This window comes from Mercenaria mercenaria, chromosome 1, assembly GCF_021730395.1.
Source record: "Mercenaria mercenaria strain notata chromosome 1, MADL_Memer_1, whole genome shotgun sequence".
Lineage (NCBI taxonomy): Eukaryota > Metazoa > Mollusca > Bivalvia > Venerida > Veneridae > Mercenaria > Mercenaria mercenaria.
In genome coordinates, this window is record NC_069361.1 from 30,890,167 (window position 1) to 30,911,772 (window position 21,606).

A 21,606-nucleotide genomic window follows, 5' to 3' on the forward strand; every position below is an offset into this window, starting at 1 on the left:
TATAATATCATGTATATAAATTAGAAAACTGTTATATCCAATATACAGCTGACATATGGGTCCAGGTAAGAGAGGTCAGATAATCTATTTGATGTAAATGACTAAATAATATATGATTGTCCTTTTTCAAACATCACATTCTGCTCTTATGATTTAATGATTAATTGACCCATGCTTTAGTTAAGTGTTCCACTGAAGTTGTATTGTACCAACCTGTCTGTGTGTGCTTATCTTTTGTATCACAAAATAACAACCATATTAAATGTTAAATAAAATTTCACAAAAGAAATTCATCTGACACATTCCATTGAAATAGTCCAAATCCCTTGCATAAATTTCATCATTTATTCAATGAAATCATACCAAGTGCCTAAAAACAGTGCAATCTCAGTCAAAGGAATGCCACTGAGAAGACTAAAAATATCTGAGATTTAAAGAGATTGTTATCCTGAGGGATTCATTTGCTCCTAACTTGTCCAGCTGTGACGAAAATATACGCCTCTGTAGGGAGATATTTGCTCATCTGAAATCTCCATAACAGTTATATACCAACAATCGGTCAATTTCTAATTTGTGTCCAGAAGCAACCAGTCACATAATGGATTTTTGCAACTGGTCTGCAGACAAATTTTATTACCTTGGGTTTAGGTAAAGAAGGTTATCTTACTTGTTTATTATATGAACATTTCTCTACTGATCCCTGCAGTCTTTCTTGTACCTCATCCTGTCTTACAGAACATGTGCCTTCAACTGTGTCTGTTTCCATGGCTTCCTCACTTGCTCCCTGTGTATCAACTGATACTAAAGCCTGAAAATGAGAATCAATTTAACATGTCTACAACATTTAAAATTGTTTCCTTGTGTACTGATTAATGTGAAAACTGCCTGCTTTCCTGTTGCTTTTCAACTTTAAATAAGGGCAAATAGAACTTTGCTTTTCTAGGCTGAAAAGGCAATTATCCATCCGAGTTTCCCATAAGACAGTCCCTGCCAGGCTTGGGGCTGATTACTTACGTCAGTAATTGATTACATTACAGTTACTTTGACATTTTCTGATTACAATTAATTACTCTAAATTTGCATCAGTAATTGATTGAATTACATTACTTGCACCCAAGTAATCATGATTACATTTTATTACTTTCAATAAAGCCATTTGTTTGGACGACAGTTATATGGGCATACATTTGTATATAACTGAATTAATATATGGTTAAATTAACTTTATTTACAAATATGATAATGGAATTAATTATTCATTCAATCTTGAAATCCAGAAATTTCATTTATGGCATTGTTACATGTTTCTCACTGTAGGGTATCATTGTCCTTGATAATCATTAACTTGTGAAAGTTTTCATCACTTAGACAAAATTGTTCAGATCTAAAGATTTTTCCTGCAATACTAAACAGTCGTTCTACTGGAGCTGACATTTTGAACAAATCATCATTTTAATAGTTAGAAAGCAATCTGCAATGATGCTTTCAATGATTGAGTCATTTTATTGTTGTATTTGGAGCAGATTTTGTCCATAGCTTGTTTTAATCAAATTGTGATTGGAATAGTTAAACTGGCCGTAACATTCACATCTGCTTGTATTCGAATTGTTCCTTCTTCAAAGGGCTGTAAAATTGTGCACAGTTCGCTTAGAAGCTTACGTTCATATGAATTTAATTTCAGTGTCAAGTTTTTTTCAGCTTTTCTTCAGGAATGTTCAAGACTGACCTTATCATTGTCACTTTGATTTCCACCCAGTTACATTTGCTGTCTGTAGCCATTTTTCACCTTTGATATCGACAATGTACTCCCAGAAATCATGGATGGGCACATTTTACATTTGGCCTTTATGGGCCCAGAACAACCCTTGGGTATATCAAACAGTGCTCCAGCTAGCCATTTACAGCAGGGCGCATCGCCCGTTCCGAAATTCGTTCCGCCCTGTTGCCCCGCCAGGCACCCTGCCCGTTTTACAACCATTCATTTTTTTTTTTTTTAGCCAAACTTCCCTTTTTTGCCTCAGTGATTATAATACACTGCTTTATTGCCCCCTTTTTATCGAGTGATACACGCCAGGGGGCATTGACATAATTGCAAACAATTAAACAATTACCTGCTGTAATCGTGCCCGAGGCAGACCATGATATTATAGACTGCTCCACTAGCATTAAAATCATTGAACCTTAGTGTTAAAACAGTTTGCAAACCAGTCTGAAATCATTATCATTTCGCGCCACCTGTCAAAGTGTACTTTCGTTTTCGGTAATATAGTCGTAAATACCCCTTTATACACAACTGAAACTTAAGTCCAGACAACAGACATTTATATGTAATTAATAAAAATCGACCACAACCAAATTCAAATAGGAAAATATTTTGATTTTATCGTTTTACAAGTTTTTGAAATCGAAAGTAAGTTGTCGTCTGCTTTGTGAAATTGCCGTTTTTTCATGAAGATTTCTTTGAAATTAGTTTACTAAGATGTAATGACAGGGTACACTTTAATGTCAGATACTGTGAAATGCTGTTAAACTGTCTTTGCATCATAATATTTTTTCAAAAATATTGTTTAAACTGGACATTCCACGACTTTTAGAAAAAAGTGTAACCATATCCGGATATAAAATTTTGGATACCCGGAATATGTCTATTACAAGTGCTAAACTTGCTTTTACACTGTTGTAAGTTAAAAACTTTGCCTGATTTCATTTATTTAAGTGGAAGTTTAAACTTTATTTTCTGTATATAATATGTTGCAGGTATAAATTTATAAATATCAAGTAGCCTACATGAAGAAGATGTGTACTGAAATTGTAACAAAGTAAAATAGGCCTAAACACATATAGATATTGTTATTCAGTATGCAATTACAAAGAAATGTTACAAGTTGAAAATCAATGCCAAGTAAAATACAAACAGTAGAATTTTTAGTTAATAAATAGGTGCATTAGAGATGACAGACATAGCCTATTAAAAGACCATACCTAAAGTGTGCCAAAAAACATGCCTAAATTATGCCAAATTCCATGCCTAAAGTATGTTAAAATGCACTGTATGCATGGACCAGTAATATTTTTTTCCCGGGGGAGCAAGGTCCCGGACCGACCACCACCCCAGAAGTGCCCTTTTCAGTGCCAGCACCCTGCCCTTTTTTAATCCTAGCTGGAGCACTGGTCAAAATAATCCAGCACCCACTTTGACATCTTTCAGTAAAGTCGTGAAAGGACAGTTTGGTTGCAATTAAATGCTCACAAAAATCTGCATTTTGAAGGCTAAATTATAATATTAATAACATTCTGATTTCAATTCAGGCAAGTCATGTTTGCATTACCACGGGTCATTGTTTAAATTGCTTGTATATTAACTGCTAAATGTCATATTTTCTCACCTGTGCATAATACGAATGTAGGACGTTTTAGTCTGGATGTTTTGGCCTAGGATGTTTTGGCCAGGTATTTTTTGGGGGTAGGACGTTTTGGCCAAAAATAAATTGTGGTTCCATATCATGCAAAATATGGTCTGGAGATTATTCTAAAGAATGTTATAGTATAAGTGAACAAATTAAACTGATAATAAAATCAACTCATGGTATTTTATCTTTATTTTTTATAATCTTTTTATATGTATACATATATATACACTGTGTGTGTGTGTGTGTGCGTGCGTGTGCGTGCGCATGTGAAAATATTTGCCATTTACAACACACCAAAAGAGTTATGAAATTGAATTTAATTTTTCTTGAAAAATTATCAATTATACTATAACATATGATAACATATTAATATCCAGATCATATTTTGCATATTATGGAAATAATTTTTTTTGGCCAAAACATCCTACTTTAAAAATTTTCTTCGCCAAAACATCCTTGGCCAAAACGTCCGTGGCCAAAACGTCCGTCCTCCGCATAATACATTGAATCCACAGTAGATAATGCAGGTGTCAGTGGATTATTGATCCTTAATAGTGGCCAAAGGCATGTTATAATGCCAATTGCCTAATAAACTTGTAAATAAGTTAAAACTATAATAAGATGGCAATTTAGTACATTTGTCATACATTTTGTACCTCTCAATTGATTAGGGAAATGTTTTTGACTACACTGAACTTATTTGGAATATTCTCCAGATGAAGTGAATCAAACCTATTAGATAGATAATCACTTACATTGTAAATTTGTATATTTATACCCTGATGTCGTACTATTCCTTCAGTAATCAGTGAGTAATCAAAAGTAATCACAATTACAGGCAGAAAATTCACTGTAATTGATTAAATTACATTACATGTAATCAGACTGAGGTGAATAATCAAATACATTTGAATACTTGCATTTGAGTAATCAATTACAGGTGACTACAATTACTGTATTCGATTACCCCAAGCCTGGTCCCTGCATTTTACATGTGACACCCATTACATCAATCTACATCATAACATATTCTCCTAATACTGGTTAATTCAAAATTAACTTTTCTTAACATAATAAAAAGGATTGAGAATACCAAAAATTTGGCAAAACCTGATCCACCTCAGCAGCAGCACTTACTGAAAGCTATAAACAATATAAACAGAATTTTGAAAGGCTGGTTAAAAACATGATTTTTAACAGGAATTCCAAGCATAGAATCCAGCCCCACAAAAACTTGCAGACTTTGTTCACCTTCACCATTCAACTGCCATGTGACAATTTAGATAAGTGTCCATAGTTCACAGGTGCCTCCCACTGCAGTCAGTGTATGGTCATATATTACTGACTGACAATGCAAGGCTAAGTAAACTTTCAGTTTATCTTCATGGTTAGGAAATCAAAACTTGTAAAGTTATGTCTACAGGATGATAATTGATATCAAAAGTGAAGGAAGAGTAAGAAACTGGAAATATGAAAAAGAAAATTAGAATGTTGGAGTGAGAATGTTGATTGGGGTGCAAAACTTCAAATGAGCTGCACCATGAGAAAACCAACATAGTGCGTTTGCGACAAGCAAGGATCCAGACAAGCCTGCCCATCTGCGCAGTCTGGTCAGGATCCATGCTGTTTGCTAAGGGTTTCTCTAACTGCAATAGGCTTTAAAAGCGAACAGCATGGATCCTGACCAGACTGCGCGGATGCACTATGTTGGTTTTCTCATGGTGCAGCTCATAATTATTGAACAACATCCCTATATTTCATAAGTCTAAGTCAAAAACTTTTTTGAGTTACTTGCAAACTTTTATGTCCTTTATGCAAACAATGTATTTATTACTTTAGAAGTTAAGGTCTTAAGGACCATCACTCTGGTTCTGCTAAGTGAAGTCTCAACAATAATTTACATTAAATTCATTCAGGAGTTACATCACTTGGTTACATAAGTACATTGTATGTCTGATGACCGAGAGGCATTGTCACGTGTTTGTGTGAAGCTCCAATCCAATATATGTATGTATAGCAGCTTTGTGGTCAAAAAAGAGCAATAATTTTTTTAAAGTCAGTGCAACCAAGAGTTATCTCTCATTCCAATAGAATTGAAGACTGAGAGGGAGTTTCAATCCAATACAGGCAAATGCCAATGGTTAAGGATATATGACCCTGAACATAAAACTTAAGCTCAAGTGCATAGACAGTGTCCACGTGAATAAAATAGCTGTCAATATTCTTCAAACAAATATACGCCCAAAGGTATCATGACCTTTGACCCCTAAGTATGACCTTGACCTTGAAGCGAGCCATCCAGAACATGCACTCTGCACTTCGTCTCAATGTGGTGAATGTTTGTTCTAACTTTCTTTTAAAATCCTCCAAGCAGTTCAAGAGTTACAGAGCGGACACGAAACATAATCATATGACCTTTGACCCCTAAGTGAGACCTTGATTTTGAAGAGAAACATCCAGAACATGAGCTCTGCAAGTTGTCTTGATGTGGTAAACATTTGTGTCAAGTTTCTTCAAAATCCTTCATAAGGTTCAGGTATGATCTTTGACCCCTGTGTGACCTTGACCTTGAAGCGAGCCACCCGAAACATGCGCTTTACACGTTGTCTCGATGTGGTAAACATTTCTGCCAAGTTTCTTTAAAAATCTTTCAAGCAGTTCAAGAGCTACAGAGCGGACATGAAACAAAGTCATATGACCTTTGACCCCCAAGTGTGACTATAAAGCGAGCCATCTAGAACATGTGCTTTGCATGTCATCTCGATGTGGTGAACATTTGTGTCACTTAATTGCTAACGGACAGATGGACAGACACCGGGGGGTATAACATAATACGTCCCTTCGGGGGTATAATCAGGGGTACAACATAATACTTCCCTTCGGGGGAATTATAATCAAACTGTTAAAATAGTTTATGGTAAAAAATGTTTTTGTAAATCACAACTTTTCGAGGTAGAATTGAACAACATATAAAAGAAATACATATGCTTAGGCAAACTAAAAAAAGCAAACTGGTATAAAACAAATAGTTAATAACAAATTACCAAGTACTTCAGCTGTGGTCGAATCAAGGTCTTCATTTTCCGTGTAACTTGTTTTGATGCTGTTTTCCTTAACCTTGTTGTGTTTACAAGCTGTCTGTCTAGACGATCCATCAAAACCTTTTGTATATGGTCTTCCTTGGCCGTGTCAAATGGCTCAAACTCTGAAATTGAGCAACAAAATATCTGCAATAATGTTTTATTTTGTATTCTTTTTGATTTACTTCAAAAACAGAAATAACCTCTTTACACATATGAACAGTTTATGGCATTTTTCACTTTTGTGGATACTTAACTGAAAATGTGCATTTTGAAGTTGCGTTGCATATATCTTAGCTAGAAATGTGTCACAGACACGGATACCTCTGCAACATGAGAAAGGTCACAGGCATGGTACTGCTCACAAACTAAAAGAAGGACCCTTGGCCCTATTTATTTACAAAAAAAAATATTGTAGGAAAACCAGAAAATTTAGTATTCTGTATATGTAGTGAAAATTGGCTAAGTTCAACCAAGGACTGTGACCTTGACCTTTGAGCTAGTGAAATGGTTTTGCACATGACACATCGTCTATCCACATTTATCATTTGTGTCAAATTATTCTGAAATTGGACCATGCATGTCAAAGTTATGGCCAGGACATGAACACCACCCTTTCCCGAACACACACACACACACATGGACAGGGGTAACACTATATGCCATGAGGGGGGGGGGGGCATAAAAACTTCTTCGCCTGGTCATGAAACCATGTACTGCCACTGGTAATTATTTGTGATACTTTGTTCACGGTTCTAATATGATCAGTGGTCATGTTATGTAAACTTTGTATGTTACCTTCATTAAATAAAGATTTTATTATAATTATTATTAGCGCGACTATCCGAAGAATAGTCTAGCTATTCTACTCACCCTGGCGTCGGCGTCGGTGTCACACCTTGGTTAAGTTTTTGCATGCAAGTACATACAGCCATCAATTAAAGGCATATAGCTTTGAAACTTATTTTTTCTTTTTCTAGGTCAATTACCAACCTCTCTGGGTCAAGTCCCATAACTCTGACATGTATTTTGAGCAAATTATGCCTGCTTTTGGACTTAGAAAATTTTGGTTAAAGTTTTACATGCAAGTTACTATCTCCAAAACTAATGCAGATATTGATTTGAAACTTCACATGTGTCTTCGGGGTTATTAAACTAGTCGATAGCACCAAGTCCCATAACTCTGACTTTCATTTTGGCCAAATTATGCCCCCTTTTGGACTTAGAAAATTCTGGTTAAAGTTTTGCATGCAAGTACATACAGCTATTTCTAAAAAGCATATAGATTTGAAACTTATTTTTTCTTTTTCTAGATCAATTACCAACCTCACTGGGTCAAGACCCATAACTCTGACATGTATTTTGGGCAAATTATGCCCCCTTTTAGACTTAAAAAATTTTGGTTAAAGTTTTACATGCAAGTTACTATCTCCAAAACTAATGCAGATATTGATTTGAAACTTCACTTGTGTCTTTGGGGTTATAAAACTAGTTGATAGCAGCAAGTCCCATAACTCTGACCTTCATTTTGGCCAAATTATGCCCCCTTTTGGACTTAGAAAATTCTGGTTAAAGTTTTGCGTGCAAGTACATACAGCTATTATTAAAAGGCATATAGATTTGAAACTTATTTTTTCTTTTTCTAGATCAATTACTAACTTCACTGGATCAAGTCCCATAACTCTGGCATGTATTTTGGGCAAATTATGCCCGTTTTTGGACTTTGAAAATTCTGGTTAAAGTTTACATGCGAGTTTCTATCTCCAATACTAATGCAGATATTGATTTGAAACTTCACATGTGCCTTCGGGGTTATAAAACTAGTTGATAGCAGCAAGTCCCATAACTGATATGCATTTTGGTCAAATTATTCCCCCTTTTGAACTTAAAACTCTTTTGATATTTAACCTTTTTGGGTAATATTTTCCTGCTTCTTGGACAATATTTCGAATAGTCGGGCTTGGCTGTCTTACGGACAGCTCTTGTTTATTATTATTGTTAGCAGTTAAACACAGGTCGATTAAAACGCAATTGTATGTAACGGCAATCTTAGATTTTAGCGTAGACAGTAAGCGCTGAGAGTAGTTTCCCTTTACAGAAATGCAGAAAATCGCAATGAACTTATTTTGAAGTTGGAAAAACGTCTATACCCGTGAATACTATGCATTCATGACTCGGAGTTGGTCCCGGGGGTCATAAATCTGCGCATTTTACACGAGTATCAACGGTATGTTCAGTGATATAATGAATGTATAATGACATTTATTGAAAATGTATTCAGATTTGCACTAGAAGAAACTTGCAATGAATTCGAATGAAAAAAAAAAAACAACAAAAAAAAAAACATTATTCCTGTTTGTTTAATAAATACTAGGGATTTTTCTAGACCTCTAAAAAGGGCAGGGTGCTGCTAAAAAGGGGCAGGGTGCATTTTGCGCGTTGCGTACCTTTGTCTACGAAAATCATAAGTTAGATTTCCATGGTTTTGTTGTAATGTCTACATTGTAAGGTACTACAGAAAGATTTGCAAGATGTCAGAAAAACATTAATACCTGTTTGTCTATATAACATGTTTATCCTTTACAAATACATGCAGTTTGTTTTATGTTTGCATACATTATTTTTGTCTGGAAAGTTTTCTTGATTAGAAATAAACCATTACTATCGAATAATTTAATAATTCTGGTGCAAATCTGTCATTATACATTCATTATATTACTGAACACACCGTTGATACTCGTGTATAAATGCACAATCTTTTTTACCCCCCCCCCCCACGCCCAACGAATCGTGGGTGCATATTATACAAAGGTGTAGACAATTTTCCAACTACAAATTTAACAAAATAACTTTGTTTATGATTTTCGCCATTTTGGTAAAGGGAAACTACTCTACGCGCTGACTGTCTACGCTAAATTCTGAGATTGCCGTTACGTTCTGTAAAAGATCGAGTGGTTTATTTTCTTTTAAACAAAATTAATATCATAGAAAGTTAATACTAAGTATTTTGATGAAATAGATATAAAACAAGAGCACCGCCTTGCGGGTGCTGACGCTCATCTGATTTTTTTTGTGTAATAGAAATATTGTCCTACCCATGATTTTCTAGTCTAAAAAGGGCCATCATTCTTGCAAAAAGCAGAATAGAGTTATGTTTCTTGATGTACAGTGTCCACTTATGATGGTGAAAAACTGTTGCAAGTTTTAAAGCAATAGCTTTAATAGTTTATGAGAAAAGTTGACTTAAACATAATACTCAACCAAGAAAATGATTTTCTAAGTCCAAAAGGGGCAATAATTATTGCAAAAAGCAGGATGGAGTTATGTTGCTTGCTGTACAGAGTCAGCTTATGATGGTGAACAAGTGTTGCAAGTTTCAAAGCAATAGCTTAGATAGTTTAAGAGAAAAAGTTGACCTAAACATAAAACTTAACCAAGAAATCTGATATTTTCTAAGTCCAAAAGGGGCCATTAATCTTGCAAAAAGCAGGATGGAGTTATGTTTCTTGCTGTACAGGGTCAACTTATGATGGTGAACAAGTGTTGCAAGTTTCAAAGCAATAGCTTTGATAGTTTAGGATAAAAGCTGACCTAAACATAAAACTTAACCAAGAAAACTGATTTTCTAAGTCCAAAAGGGGCAATAAATCTTGCAAAAAGCAAGATGGAGTTATGTTTCTTGATGTACAGGGTCTGCTTATGATGGTGAACAAGTATTCCAAGTTTCAAAGCAATAGCTTTGATAGTTTAGGAGAAAAGTTGACCTAAACATAAAACTTAACCAAGAAATCTGATATTTTCCAAGTACAAAAGGGGCCATAAATCTTGCAAAATGCAAGATGGAGTTATGTTTCTTGCTATACAGGGTCAGCTTATGATGGTGAACAAGTATTCCAAGTTTCAAAGCAATAGCTTTGATAGTTTAGGAAAAAAGCTGACCTAAACATAAAACTTAACCAGGCAACGCCAACGCCGACGCCGACAACCGCTCAAGTGATGACAATAACTCATCATTTTTTTTCAAAAAATCAGATGAGCTAAAAATCATAGATATTCTGATAGGCGGAGATACTAATTAAAGATCGACTGTTATCTTCAACCGATATCAAACTGTGAACAACAAAATTGACACGAGGTGCCACGCTATAACCGATAATTACTGGCCATTAATCGGCATTTAATAAGCAGCAGACTTTGTTTTATGATGTTTTTTCTCCTTTTTTTAATCTGTTTTGCAGTTTGCTTTAATTGCTGACCTATCTAATTGTTGTTTGTTACGATTCGGTCGGTCGTCGTCTGCATACCGATACTGCATACATGCCTCGGGCAAATACACAGCACCTGTGTATAGTCGGTGGTGTCATAACTTGGTATCGATTGACAATTATCTGGGATGGTATTTTGACAGATGATTGATGGGCAGTTCGTTTAGAAATACTTAATTAATGGTCAAAGGGGCGGTGCTAAAAGGGCAAAGGGGCGCTGAAGAAAGGCAAAAGGGTGGCGATTTCGGGCAGAAAGACGGCGCTAAAAATGGGCAGGGCGCTGCGCCCTGCTATTCCGCTCTAGAAAAATCCCTAAATACATACTGTTTTATGACTGAACTGAAGATGCATAAATGTTTGATTATTCAAAGCCTATGCAGGGCTTTTTTCCACTATAAATCTACCTCCTGTAAAAGGAGGTAATCCCAATGCAAAAAAGTATGTTTTTTTCCCGAAGTTGAATTTAAAATTCCCAAATGATTATACCTTTTAGGATTTTTGCTGTTTTAAGGTAGTTTTGCAGATTTGTATGTATATTTAGGTGAATTATAATACTGTTGAACAATTACTGAAATGCAATTCATTAATATTTCACACAAAAACACAATTTATGTAGATTTTGATAATTTGCAAATTGTCCCAATTAAGACAAAATCCGAGAGCATTTTCCCAATTCCACCGGTGTCTGTGGCATTCCCAAATTGATGAAAAAAGGCCTGCTATGATAAACATGAATAATGATAATTGAAAAATAAAGTGTGTTTAAGTGGTCCATGAACAAAAAAAAAGATTAAATAGTTATACCCTGTTTTATGTTTTTTATTGAAATGCGAAAGCGCATGCGGATAACGTGCACGCCAAGTTTGTCTATTAATTTTTTCCCTGAAAAAAAAAAGTGGCTATCAATTTATAATGACCAGTGCTAGCACTGTAAATCTATTTAACAATGAAAGCTTGCACATTTTCAGTTCAGTGTTCACAGATACACTGACAGTACACTCTAGACTACACTACATTAAAAAAGTATATTTTACATTAACTGGTAACAAAAATGCAACCTATAATTAACTATATAGCAATTTATAATAATGCTGTTAAAAAATATACTTTTTTTAACAATATAAAATGTTTCAAGCATAATACATGTACACATTTACATTATGAAACATGTATTTGTAATTTAACTTTTTTTTTCATAAAAGAAAACTAGGCAATGTGAATCTGATAAATCTTGTGAAAAAGTTGACTGTTTTTATTCACCTACCAGTAGTGGTGTCGAGATCTGACTCATTTCCTTTCAGTTTTTCACCTTTTATCAGAATACTCGACAACAACACCTTTCTGTATGTCTGAAAAGAGACATAAAAACACCTTTACATTTAAAAGTGGTATTGCACAAGGTTTCGGAAATTTGCCCGATTCTCAGTTTCAGACCGCTTTTTATTTTTCAGACCGATTTACAGAATGAAACAATAAAAGCTGTTGGTCTCAGAAAACAAGAAAAACATAAAAAATTTGTTGGGAAAACTCAATACACAATCACAATCATGCCAGCAAGAAATGTTGACTGCACCTTCAAATTTCCAATAAACACAATGTTAAACCCTGGTAATCGGTCCTAATTAGCAAGTGTCACAAAAAGTTTTGGCGGTATGCTCTCTGATGCTTGCCGCTTGTCAACCTCCTGTTTTTAACTGCTTTTGACTAACTGCTTTTCATTTGAATCAGTTGCAAGCTTGTGAGCTAATACAGGCTTTCAAATGATGACCCTCACCCTCAGAAACAGCCAGATGCTTTCTCGTTGAAAAGAGACTTGTGATCATACAATACACAGAATGGCAACAGGGGATAATCACCGAATTATCTTATTTATTGAAGCGTTTGCTGACTTGATCACTCGTGTCAGATCAAATCAACTGACGCTCACTAAAGTATAACATTGGTGATACGGCCAGCATGTGATAATTAAATCTCCCGAGAATTTTCTAGCCGTCCGGTAATTGGACGACTAGAGCAACGTCTAGACGTCCGGTTACCGGACGGCTAGATATTTCCTTTTAGTTAAAGCAAATTTTGTGCCAAAATTTGCTGTTTTGTATATTTCTATTTTTAATGTGCGCAATACTAATAGTATTATACTATTTTCTTTGTTTTCTTGTTTAGCTGTCATATGATTTGCCAAAACATGCATAAAATTTAGAAACAGGAAATAGCTGCAAGTACAAATTTTCCAAAAGCTCGGATCAATGAGAAGCCTCGGAATTACGAGGAAGAGGCATAATGCATATTAGCCTTATTCATTTGGCTTATCGGAATGACTTATTTTATGATCTGAATCTGATACTTTATAGTTTTCATCCCTCTAAGCCTTACCCTTATAGATTTGCATTTTACTGTTAGGAAAACGAAGACATTAAAAATTCCAAAAAAGTCACAATATACTGGTCAGACTTGCTTTAATAAATTAAACATTGTTAAATATAAAATAATTATTATCCCATTCAAATGGTTTATGAGACAAAAGACAATCACAAAGAATGGAGATCTATGCAGTTTCAATACATGTTGCGAATTTCTGCGATTAGTCATTTATAAATTTGTCTTATACTACCATAATTATCACAAGAGAAAAATTCAGTGATGATTTATCGAAAAATGTGCCTAAAAAGATCCACAGGGGTTCAGCTCATGCCTAGGTCCAGGCCCTACCCTATAAGAAAAACACAAGGGAAATCATTTCACCTAGAGCAAAGTTCTATGTCCCGTTGTTTTTTTCGCTTGCTGTATTTTTTCTAAATAAATATTTTCTAAAACTATATATGCCATTTGTTGTCTATTAAATTCCGCGCACGATGGTACCAAACATCCTCACATGCGTGCTAGCAAACAGGAGAAAACTGCATCCGAACTTTCAACAATGTTCCAAAATATTGTAGTCGTAGGAGACCGTGTCCAAACTCGAGCAACTCCACTAAAACAACTTTACAGCGATAGATACGGACACAGGTAGGTCACAAGCTGATGCACAACATTGGTTGATACCTATTTATCCCTTTACCTCTTACACCAAAGCTCCGAAGAAGATGCAATTCTGCTTTGTTTTTCTATAGCTGAATTTTCATTCATACGCATCCATATTGTTGAAATCAAAACAAGGCTGTCATATACCGTATTTTCCTGAATTAAGGCCCCCCTCTAATTAACGCCCCCCACCCGTTTTGGAGGGAAAAAAAGTCAACAAGAACGAAAAAAAAAATCACCTACCTCATTTTTATAAGTCCACATAATAAGTAATTTACAGTAAGTATCCAATGTATAAAGAATTAAACACACTTTTAAACAGTCCATGTACCGTAGATCCAAAACGTTTATAGTATACTAAGTAGGGTACGTCAATTTTTGATTTGTTTTTGCACCACCCGCATACAAGCTACCTGTCGACTTTAAACAAATTTGCGGCAAAGTGTTTACCTTTTCTTTGGCAGTTTTATTAACTTTTAATTTAAAAGCCGACACATAAGCAGCGTGTCAAACCACTGACATTGTGTATTGCTACCCGCATGTACTAAGGAAAATATTATCGGAGTACACAGCAGTTTGGGTATGATGACGTAATGTGTAATGTCGCGAGCATGTCACGGAATACATGGGGTACCGTATTTAAATGCATAATTTTAAGACACACTGCATTAAACTGGATGCCAAATAATTACGTTTTGGGGGAATTAAACAACACAGAAACACTTTACAGTTGGTTTGAACGATGTTTTTAAGTTTTGTAAAAATTTTCATTTTTTATTTTTTTTTACCTCAAATGAACGCCCCCTCTTTGGAAAATGTAACGCCCCCAGGGCGTTTATTCGGGGAAATTATGGTATATGGATCAGCCAATAATACAACTGGATGCTGGAGGTGTGTCAGTCTCGATTTGATTTCAACAATATGGATGCATGTGAATGAAAACACGGGCTATCAAAAAACAATACAGAATTGCATCTTCCCCGGAGCTTTCATGTAAGAGATAGAGGGATAAATAGTGATCAAATATTGTTGCGAATTAGCTCGTGACCTATCTTTGTCCGCATATATCGATCTAAAGTTGTTTTAGTGGAGTTCATTTGTTGCTTCAGTTTGGACAATGGTCTCCGTCGACTACAGTATTTCAGAACATTGTTAAAAGTTTTCTCGCGTTTGCTAGCACACATGTAAGAAAAGGACTTCGGACACTATCATATGCTTCTAGCCTACATTTTAAATGCAAATTTCTCATTAAGCATTTGAACAATACCCAAATCGTTTCGAGTCAATGATAAACCGATGTATTAGTTAATTTATTACAGCAGAAACTGATTTGTATCTGTTCCTATCAAGATGTTTTTCTTATTTTATGTGGGCCAGGGTATATTTTCTTGAAAAAAATAAAATGTTTAATTTCCGTAAAAATATAATGTCATCACTTTACGGAAGTTTTAAATATATGAATTCCAGTCGAAAAAAGTGATAAAATCTGTTTATTTAAGGTAAAAATAACATTTTAAGATTAAAATCCTATAAATAAATAAAAAAGAGAACGATCTTTTTGCAAACAACCTGTACTTGATTTATCTATACACTGTTCTAATGTAAAGTTATTGATGCATTACATGTGTGAATAGGTATACATGTATAAGTGACCGGTCAGTTTTATTACAGTGGTTCAGGTAGTTATTTAAGTACATGTACATGTCTGTATAGCTCTGTTATAAGTGAAGGCAGATATTTGTGTACTGTATAACATTAATACTAAGAAAAGGCAGTAATCTTATCAAGGCCGTAGGGTGGGTTCTTGCTTGGGATAAGTACCAGTGGCACAGATAATATTTGAGCCGCGCCATGAGAAAACCAACATAGTGCAATTGCGACCAGCATGGATCCAGATCAGCCTGCGCATCTGCGCAGTCTAGTCAGGATCCATGCTGTTCACTAACAGTTTGCCTAATTTTTAATAGGCTTTGAAAGCGAACAGCATGGATCCTCACCAGACTGCGCAGCTGCTCAGGCTGGTCTGGATCCATGCTGGTCGCAAAGCCGCTATGTTGTTTTTCTCATGGCACGGCTCATTTCGCTTAAACATGTAATAAAAATGTATCCGAAATGACAGTTCTTTCTGAGGCTTGCCTAAGGAAGCTGGATCGGAAAAAGTTAAATCGGGATAAGTCTGACAACAACCCATCTATAGATAATGTTGTCTATTCAGGGCTGAAGTTGTGGGCAAAACATATTCGAAATGTGTCATCTGTAGGGCTAAAGTAGAAGCAGGTCTCTGCATAAAATTCCACCTGAAACTCGGCTGGACCGTTTAGTTCGTTTTTGCGTCTAGCCGTATTTGTATATGCCATCTGCATGGGAGGCGACTTGACACATCACTTTCGTGGCATCACACTGTGTGTGAAACCGTCACCGATATGACCTGCCAAGAAGCTAATGTTCTTGACCTATGCATGACAGGCATATCAATGCCAAGCGTTATTTCTGTTGGATAGACTATAGTCAGGATCAGATTAACTGCTGTGCACATATTGCCTCTTTTTGTTGTGTTTAGGCCTAGTGCGCCGCAAAGAACAATCTTCAATTCAGTTTTCACAGTAGGAAGAACATGAAGTAATGAATGCATGTGACATTTAGTATGTGTCTAAAAGAAATAAATATAAATGCACAGAAGAAGATGAAGAAATAAAGAAATGAAAAATATATAAACAAGAGGACCATGATGGTCCTGAATCGCTCACCTCTTCCCACATGATCCAGGTTTGAGTATGACGTCGTTTTTTCTATTATTTGACATAGTGACCTAGTTTTTGAGCTCATGTGACCCAGTTTTGAACTTGACCTAGATATTATCAAGATAAAAATTCTGACCAATTTTCATGAAGATCCATTGAAAAATATGGTCTCTAGAGAGGTCACAAGGTTTTTCTATTATTTGACCTATTGACCTAATTTTTTAAGGCATGTGACCCAGTTTCAAACTTGACCTAGAAAACATCAAGGTGAACATTCTCACCAATTTTCATGAAGATCCATTCAAGGGTATGGCCTCTAGAGAGGTCACAAGGTTTTTCTATTTCAAGACCTACTGACCTAGTTTTTGATCACAGTTGACCCAGTTTCAAACCTGACCTAGATATCATCAAGATAAACATTCATACCAACTTTCATACAGATCCCATGAAAAATATGGCCTCTAGAGAGGTCACAACGTTTTTTCATTATTTGACCTACTGACCTACTTTTTGACGGCACGTGACCCACTTTCAAACTTGACCTAGACATCATCAAGATGAACATTCTGACCAATTTTTATGGAGATCCATTCACAAGTATGGCCTCTAGAGAGGTCACAAGGTTTTTCTATTTTTAGACCTACTGACCTAGTTTTATACCGCACATGACCCTGTTTCGAACTTGACCTAGATATCATCAAGATGAACATTCAGACCAACTTTCATGAAGATCCATTGAAAAATATGGCCTTTAGAGAGGTCACAAGGTTTTTCTATTATTTGACCTACTGACCTAGTTTTTGATGGCATGTGACCCACTTTCGAACTTGACCTAGATATCATCAAGATAAAAATTCAGACCAACTTTCATACAGATCCCATGGAAAATATGGCCTCTAGAGAGGTCACGAGGTTTTTCTATTATTTGACCTACTGACCTAGTTTTTGATGGCACGTGACCCACTTTCGAACTTGACCTAGATATCATCAAGATGAACATTCTGACAAATTTTCATGAAGATTTCATGAAATATATGGCCTCTAGAGAGGTCACAACGTTTTTCTATTTTTATACCTACTGACCTAGTTTTTGACCGCACGTGACCCAGTTTCGAACTTGACCTAGATATCATCAAGATGAACATTCAGACCAACTTTCATACAGATCCCGTGAAAAATATGGCCTTTAGAGAGGTCACAAGGTTTTTCTAATATTTAACCTACTGACCTAGTTTTTGATGGCACGTGACCCAGTTTCAAACCTGATCTAGATATCATCAAGGTGAACGTTCTGACCAATTTACATGAAGATCTTGTGAAATATATGGCCTCTAGAAAGGTCACAAGGTTTTTCTATTTTTAGACCTACTGACCTAGTTTTTGATGGCACGTGACCCAGTTTCGAACTTGACCTAGATATCATCAAGATGAACATTCAGACCAACTTTCATACAGATCCCATGAAAAATATGGCCTTTAGAGAGGTCACAAGGTTTTTCTATTATTTGACCTACTGACCTAGTTTTTGAATGCACGTGACCCACTTTCGAACTTGACCTAGATATCATCAAGGTGAACGTTCTGACCAACTTTCATGAAGATCTTGTGAAATATATGGCCTCTAGAGAGGTCACAAGGTTTTTCTATTTTTAGACCTACTGACCTAGTTTTTGACCGCACGTGACCCAGTTTCGATCTTGACCTAGATATTATCAAGATGAACATTCTGACCAATTTTCATGAAGATCCATTGAAAATTATGGCCTCTAGAGAGGTCACTAGGTTTTTCTATTTTTAGACCTACTGACCTACTTTTTGAAGGCACGTGACCCAGTTTCGAACTTGACCTAGATATCATCAAGGTGAACATTCTGACCAACTTTCATAAAGATCCCATGAAAAATGTGACCTCTAGAGTGGTCACAAGCAAAAGTTTACGGACGGACGGACGCACGCACGGACTGACGGACGGACGACGGACACCGCGCGATCACAAAAGCTCACCTTGTCACTTTGTGACAGGTGAGCTAAAAATACAAAAAAATAATAAAAGCAAAATGGAAAACAAATTACATCTTCATCGCTAGTGGCGTGCGTGTTGCGAGGAGGGCATGCAGAAGATTACCTGGTGTGTTGCTAGTATTTTTCAGCACACATTTGCCGATCTACTGCAACAAACAACCAGGATAAGCCAATGAAAATTTAACCCAACGAATAATAATGAATTCACAGTATTTGCTTCTCTCACCACTATACATGTATAACATGCCTATATGTGCCCTTTCAAACATTTGTATAGTATTTGAGTTACAAACAGATGTAAAAATATGTGACTATCAAATTATTAAAAATGAATATAAAAAGTATTGGTTACTTTACATTTGGGAACACCCTGTAGTTATATTTTTTGTTTAAAAGTACTGTTCCACCCCTTGCATCAACACAATAGTCACAGATAATGTGTATAATTAATATCTACATATGCTGGCCAAATATGGTTTTGATGCACGGGGGGGAACAATGTTGTTTAAAGCAAAATAGCTTTTATATGTATATAACAGGGTACGTAATTCTATTTAGAGCAAAAATTACCATTTTATGAAACAAATATTGAAAAATTTGATTTTAAGAAATAATCTCAAATATGTATTTTGATGGTATATGTAATTAAATACTTATTTCTCAGTGGTTTATTTTTCACTCTTGGAGTAGGCAAATTCATATAGAAAATGTCCGAAGTCCTTTGGTACCATCATGCGCAGAATTTAATAGACAACAAACGACATAATTATGTTGTTTTAAAAATTATTCCTTTAAAGAAAATACAGCAAGCGCAAAACTGAAAGGACATAAAACTTCGCTCTAAATGAAATTATTCCCCTTGTGTTTGTCTTTTAATGTAGCGCCTGGACCTAGGCATGAGCCAAACCCCTGTGCAAAGATCTATCTATCTATCTTCCATAACGTCGAACCCCTTGCGGGGACGTAGACATTTTGTGCATCAAAATCATAAAGAAAAAGAATATAGTGATAAAAATTTCGAGTGGAAGAAACTAAAAAAAAAAACAACTTTGGTGAAATAAAAGGTTAAAACTTGAGTTAGCAGGATAACTAGGGCGAGACATGTTCAAGGCTGCAAACTGCGGCACTGAACTGCTCTAGGGTAGGGAGGTGGGCGACACTGGGGAGAAGTTGGTTCCAATGGTACACCGTTCTCGGAAAATAAGAAAACTTGTAAGTCAGTGGTTGCAGTAATTAACCTATAACTTAGGGAATGGCCATAGCGGACACATCGTGTCATTGGGGTAAGGTAATCTACGATTGGGATAGCAACCAGATCATGATGAATCTTATAGAAGAGTGATAACTAGAATCTATACGCCTTAAATCCAGTCGATGAAGGTTTAGGGAGTGTAGCATATCTGTTACACTATAAGTACGGCCGTAGTCAGTCTTGATCCAACGGGCAGCTCTCCTTTGGACGCTTTCAATTTGGCTTATCTGGATTTGGGTGTTGGGAGACCATACCTCAGAGGCATATTCAAGCTGGGGTCGGACTAAAGTCTGGTAAGCAATGCAGGGGTGTAAAATTCCACTCGCCCGCTCGCATTGGCGAGTTAAAGTCTGAGTAGGACGAGTGGACCTCGCTGTATACTCGACTGATCGGGCGAGTGGTTTTTTACGTCCTTACTTTACCAAAATTCAACAAGAGTGCAAGAATGTCACAATATACGCCCGTCACAGCAAATTTCTTTACTCTAGCACCTGTATTTGCAAATGGAATATTAATTTTGTGGTTGTTTAGTAATAACTAAGTGTTTTGTTTTTCTAAGTCCACAAAAAAACTCCTTACCAGGTAGAGATACCTTAAAATACACCTAAAATTGGAAAGGAACATCTATGTTGTACCACAGAAAAGTGGTCTTGGTTTTTCCCTACGGTCAATTATAAAAAAGTTACAATATAAGTTATTTTATGTAACAACTAAGGGAAGTTAATCTTAAAAAAAAAAAAAAAAAAAAAAAAAAAAAATAAAATCAAAAAAAAAAATTGTAAGTCCTCACAAAAATCTTACCAGGTAGAGACTGGTCAAAATACACCTCAAAATTGATGTGCATGCATGTTGTACTACAGAAAAGTGGTCTCGTTTTTCCTACGATAGTAATGAAAAAGTTACAATATAAGCTATTTATAGTAACACAAAGGGAAGTAAATTCGAAAGAAGGGAACTGCGCATGACACTTCGTCTCATGATGGTGTATAATTGTGTCAAGTTACATCAAAAAACCTCCATGCATGAAGAAGAAATGCTTCGGACAAAGTCATTCTTGTATCTGACTTTGGCCTCTAAGTGTGACCTTGACCTTAGACCAGGGACCTGGTTCTTGCGCATGAACTACGTCTCGTGGTGGTGAACATTTGTCCAAGTTATACAAAATCCCTCTATGCATGAAGAAAATGCTCGGACAAGTTTTCATTCTTGTATCCTTTGACTCTAAGTGTGACCTTGACCTTAGACCTAGAGACCTGGTTCTTGCGCATGACACTCCGCCTCATGGTGGTGAACATTTGTGCCAAGTTATATCAAAATCCCTCTATGCATGAAGAAGAAATGCTCCGGACAAAGTTTCCATTCTTGTATCCTTTGACCTCTAAGTTTGACCTTGACCTTAGACTTAGGGACTGGCTCTTGCGCATGACACTCCTTCTCATGATGATGAACAATTGTGCCAACTTTCATCAAAATCCCTCTAATGCATGCGAAGATATGGTCCGGACAAAGTCAATTCTTGAATTTGACCTTTGACCTCTAAGTGTGACTTGACCTTAGACCTAGGGACCTGGTTCTTGCGCACGACACTCCGCCTATGGTGGTGACATTTGTGCCAAGTTATATCAAAATCCCTCTATGCATGAAGAAGAAATGCTCCGGAAAAGTTTTCATTTTGTATCCTTGACCTTAAGTGTGACCTTGACCTTAGACCTAGGGACTTTGGTTCATTGCGCTTGACACTCCTTCTCATGATGATGAACAATTGTGCCACTTTCATCAAAATCCCTCTATGCATGAAAGAGATTATGGTCCGGA

General features: G+C 36.1%; 1 protein-coding gene across 2 annotated transcripts in view; it reads right to left on the reverse strand.

The window, feature by feature from the left end:
- Nucleotides 1-21,606, reverse strand: part of LOC128556994 (uncharacterized) — a 36,622-nt gene that overhangs the window by 9,476 nt on the left and 5,540 nt on the right. For both annotated transcript variants that reach the window (XR_008370969.1, XM_053543337.1), the window contains exons 2-4: nucleotides 12,020-12,104; nucleotides 6,455-6,615; nucleotides 668-808 (exon numbers count right to left, since the gene is read on the reverse strand). Coding sequence is in view for 1 of the 2 variants with exons in the window: in XM_053543337.1 (XP_053399312.1) it covers nucleotides 668-808; nucleotides 6,455-6,615; nucleotides 12,020-12,104 (387 nt within the window). In the remaining variant the exon portion in view is untranslated. The remainder of the gene's footprint in view (nucleotides 1-667; nucleotides 809-6,454; nucleotides 6,616-12,019; nucleotides 12,105-21,606) is intronic.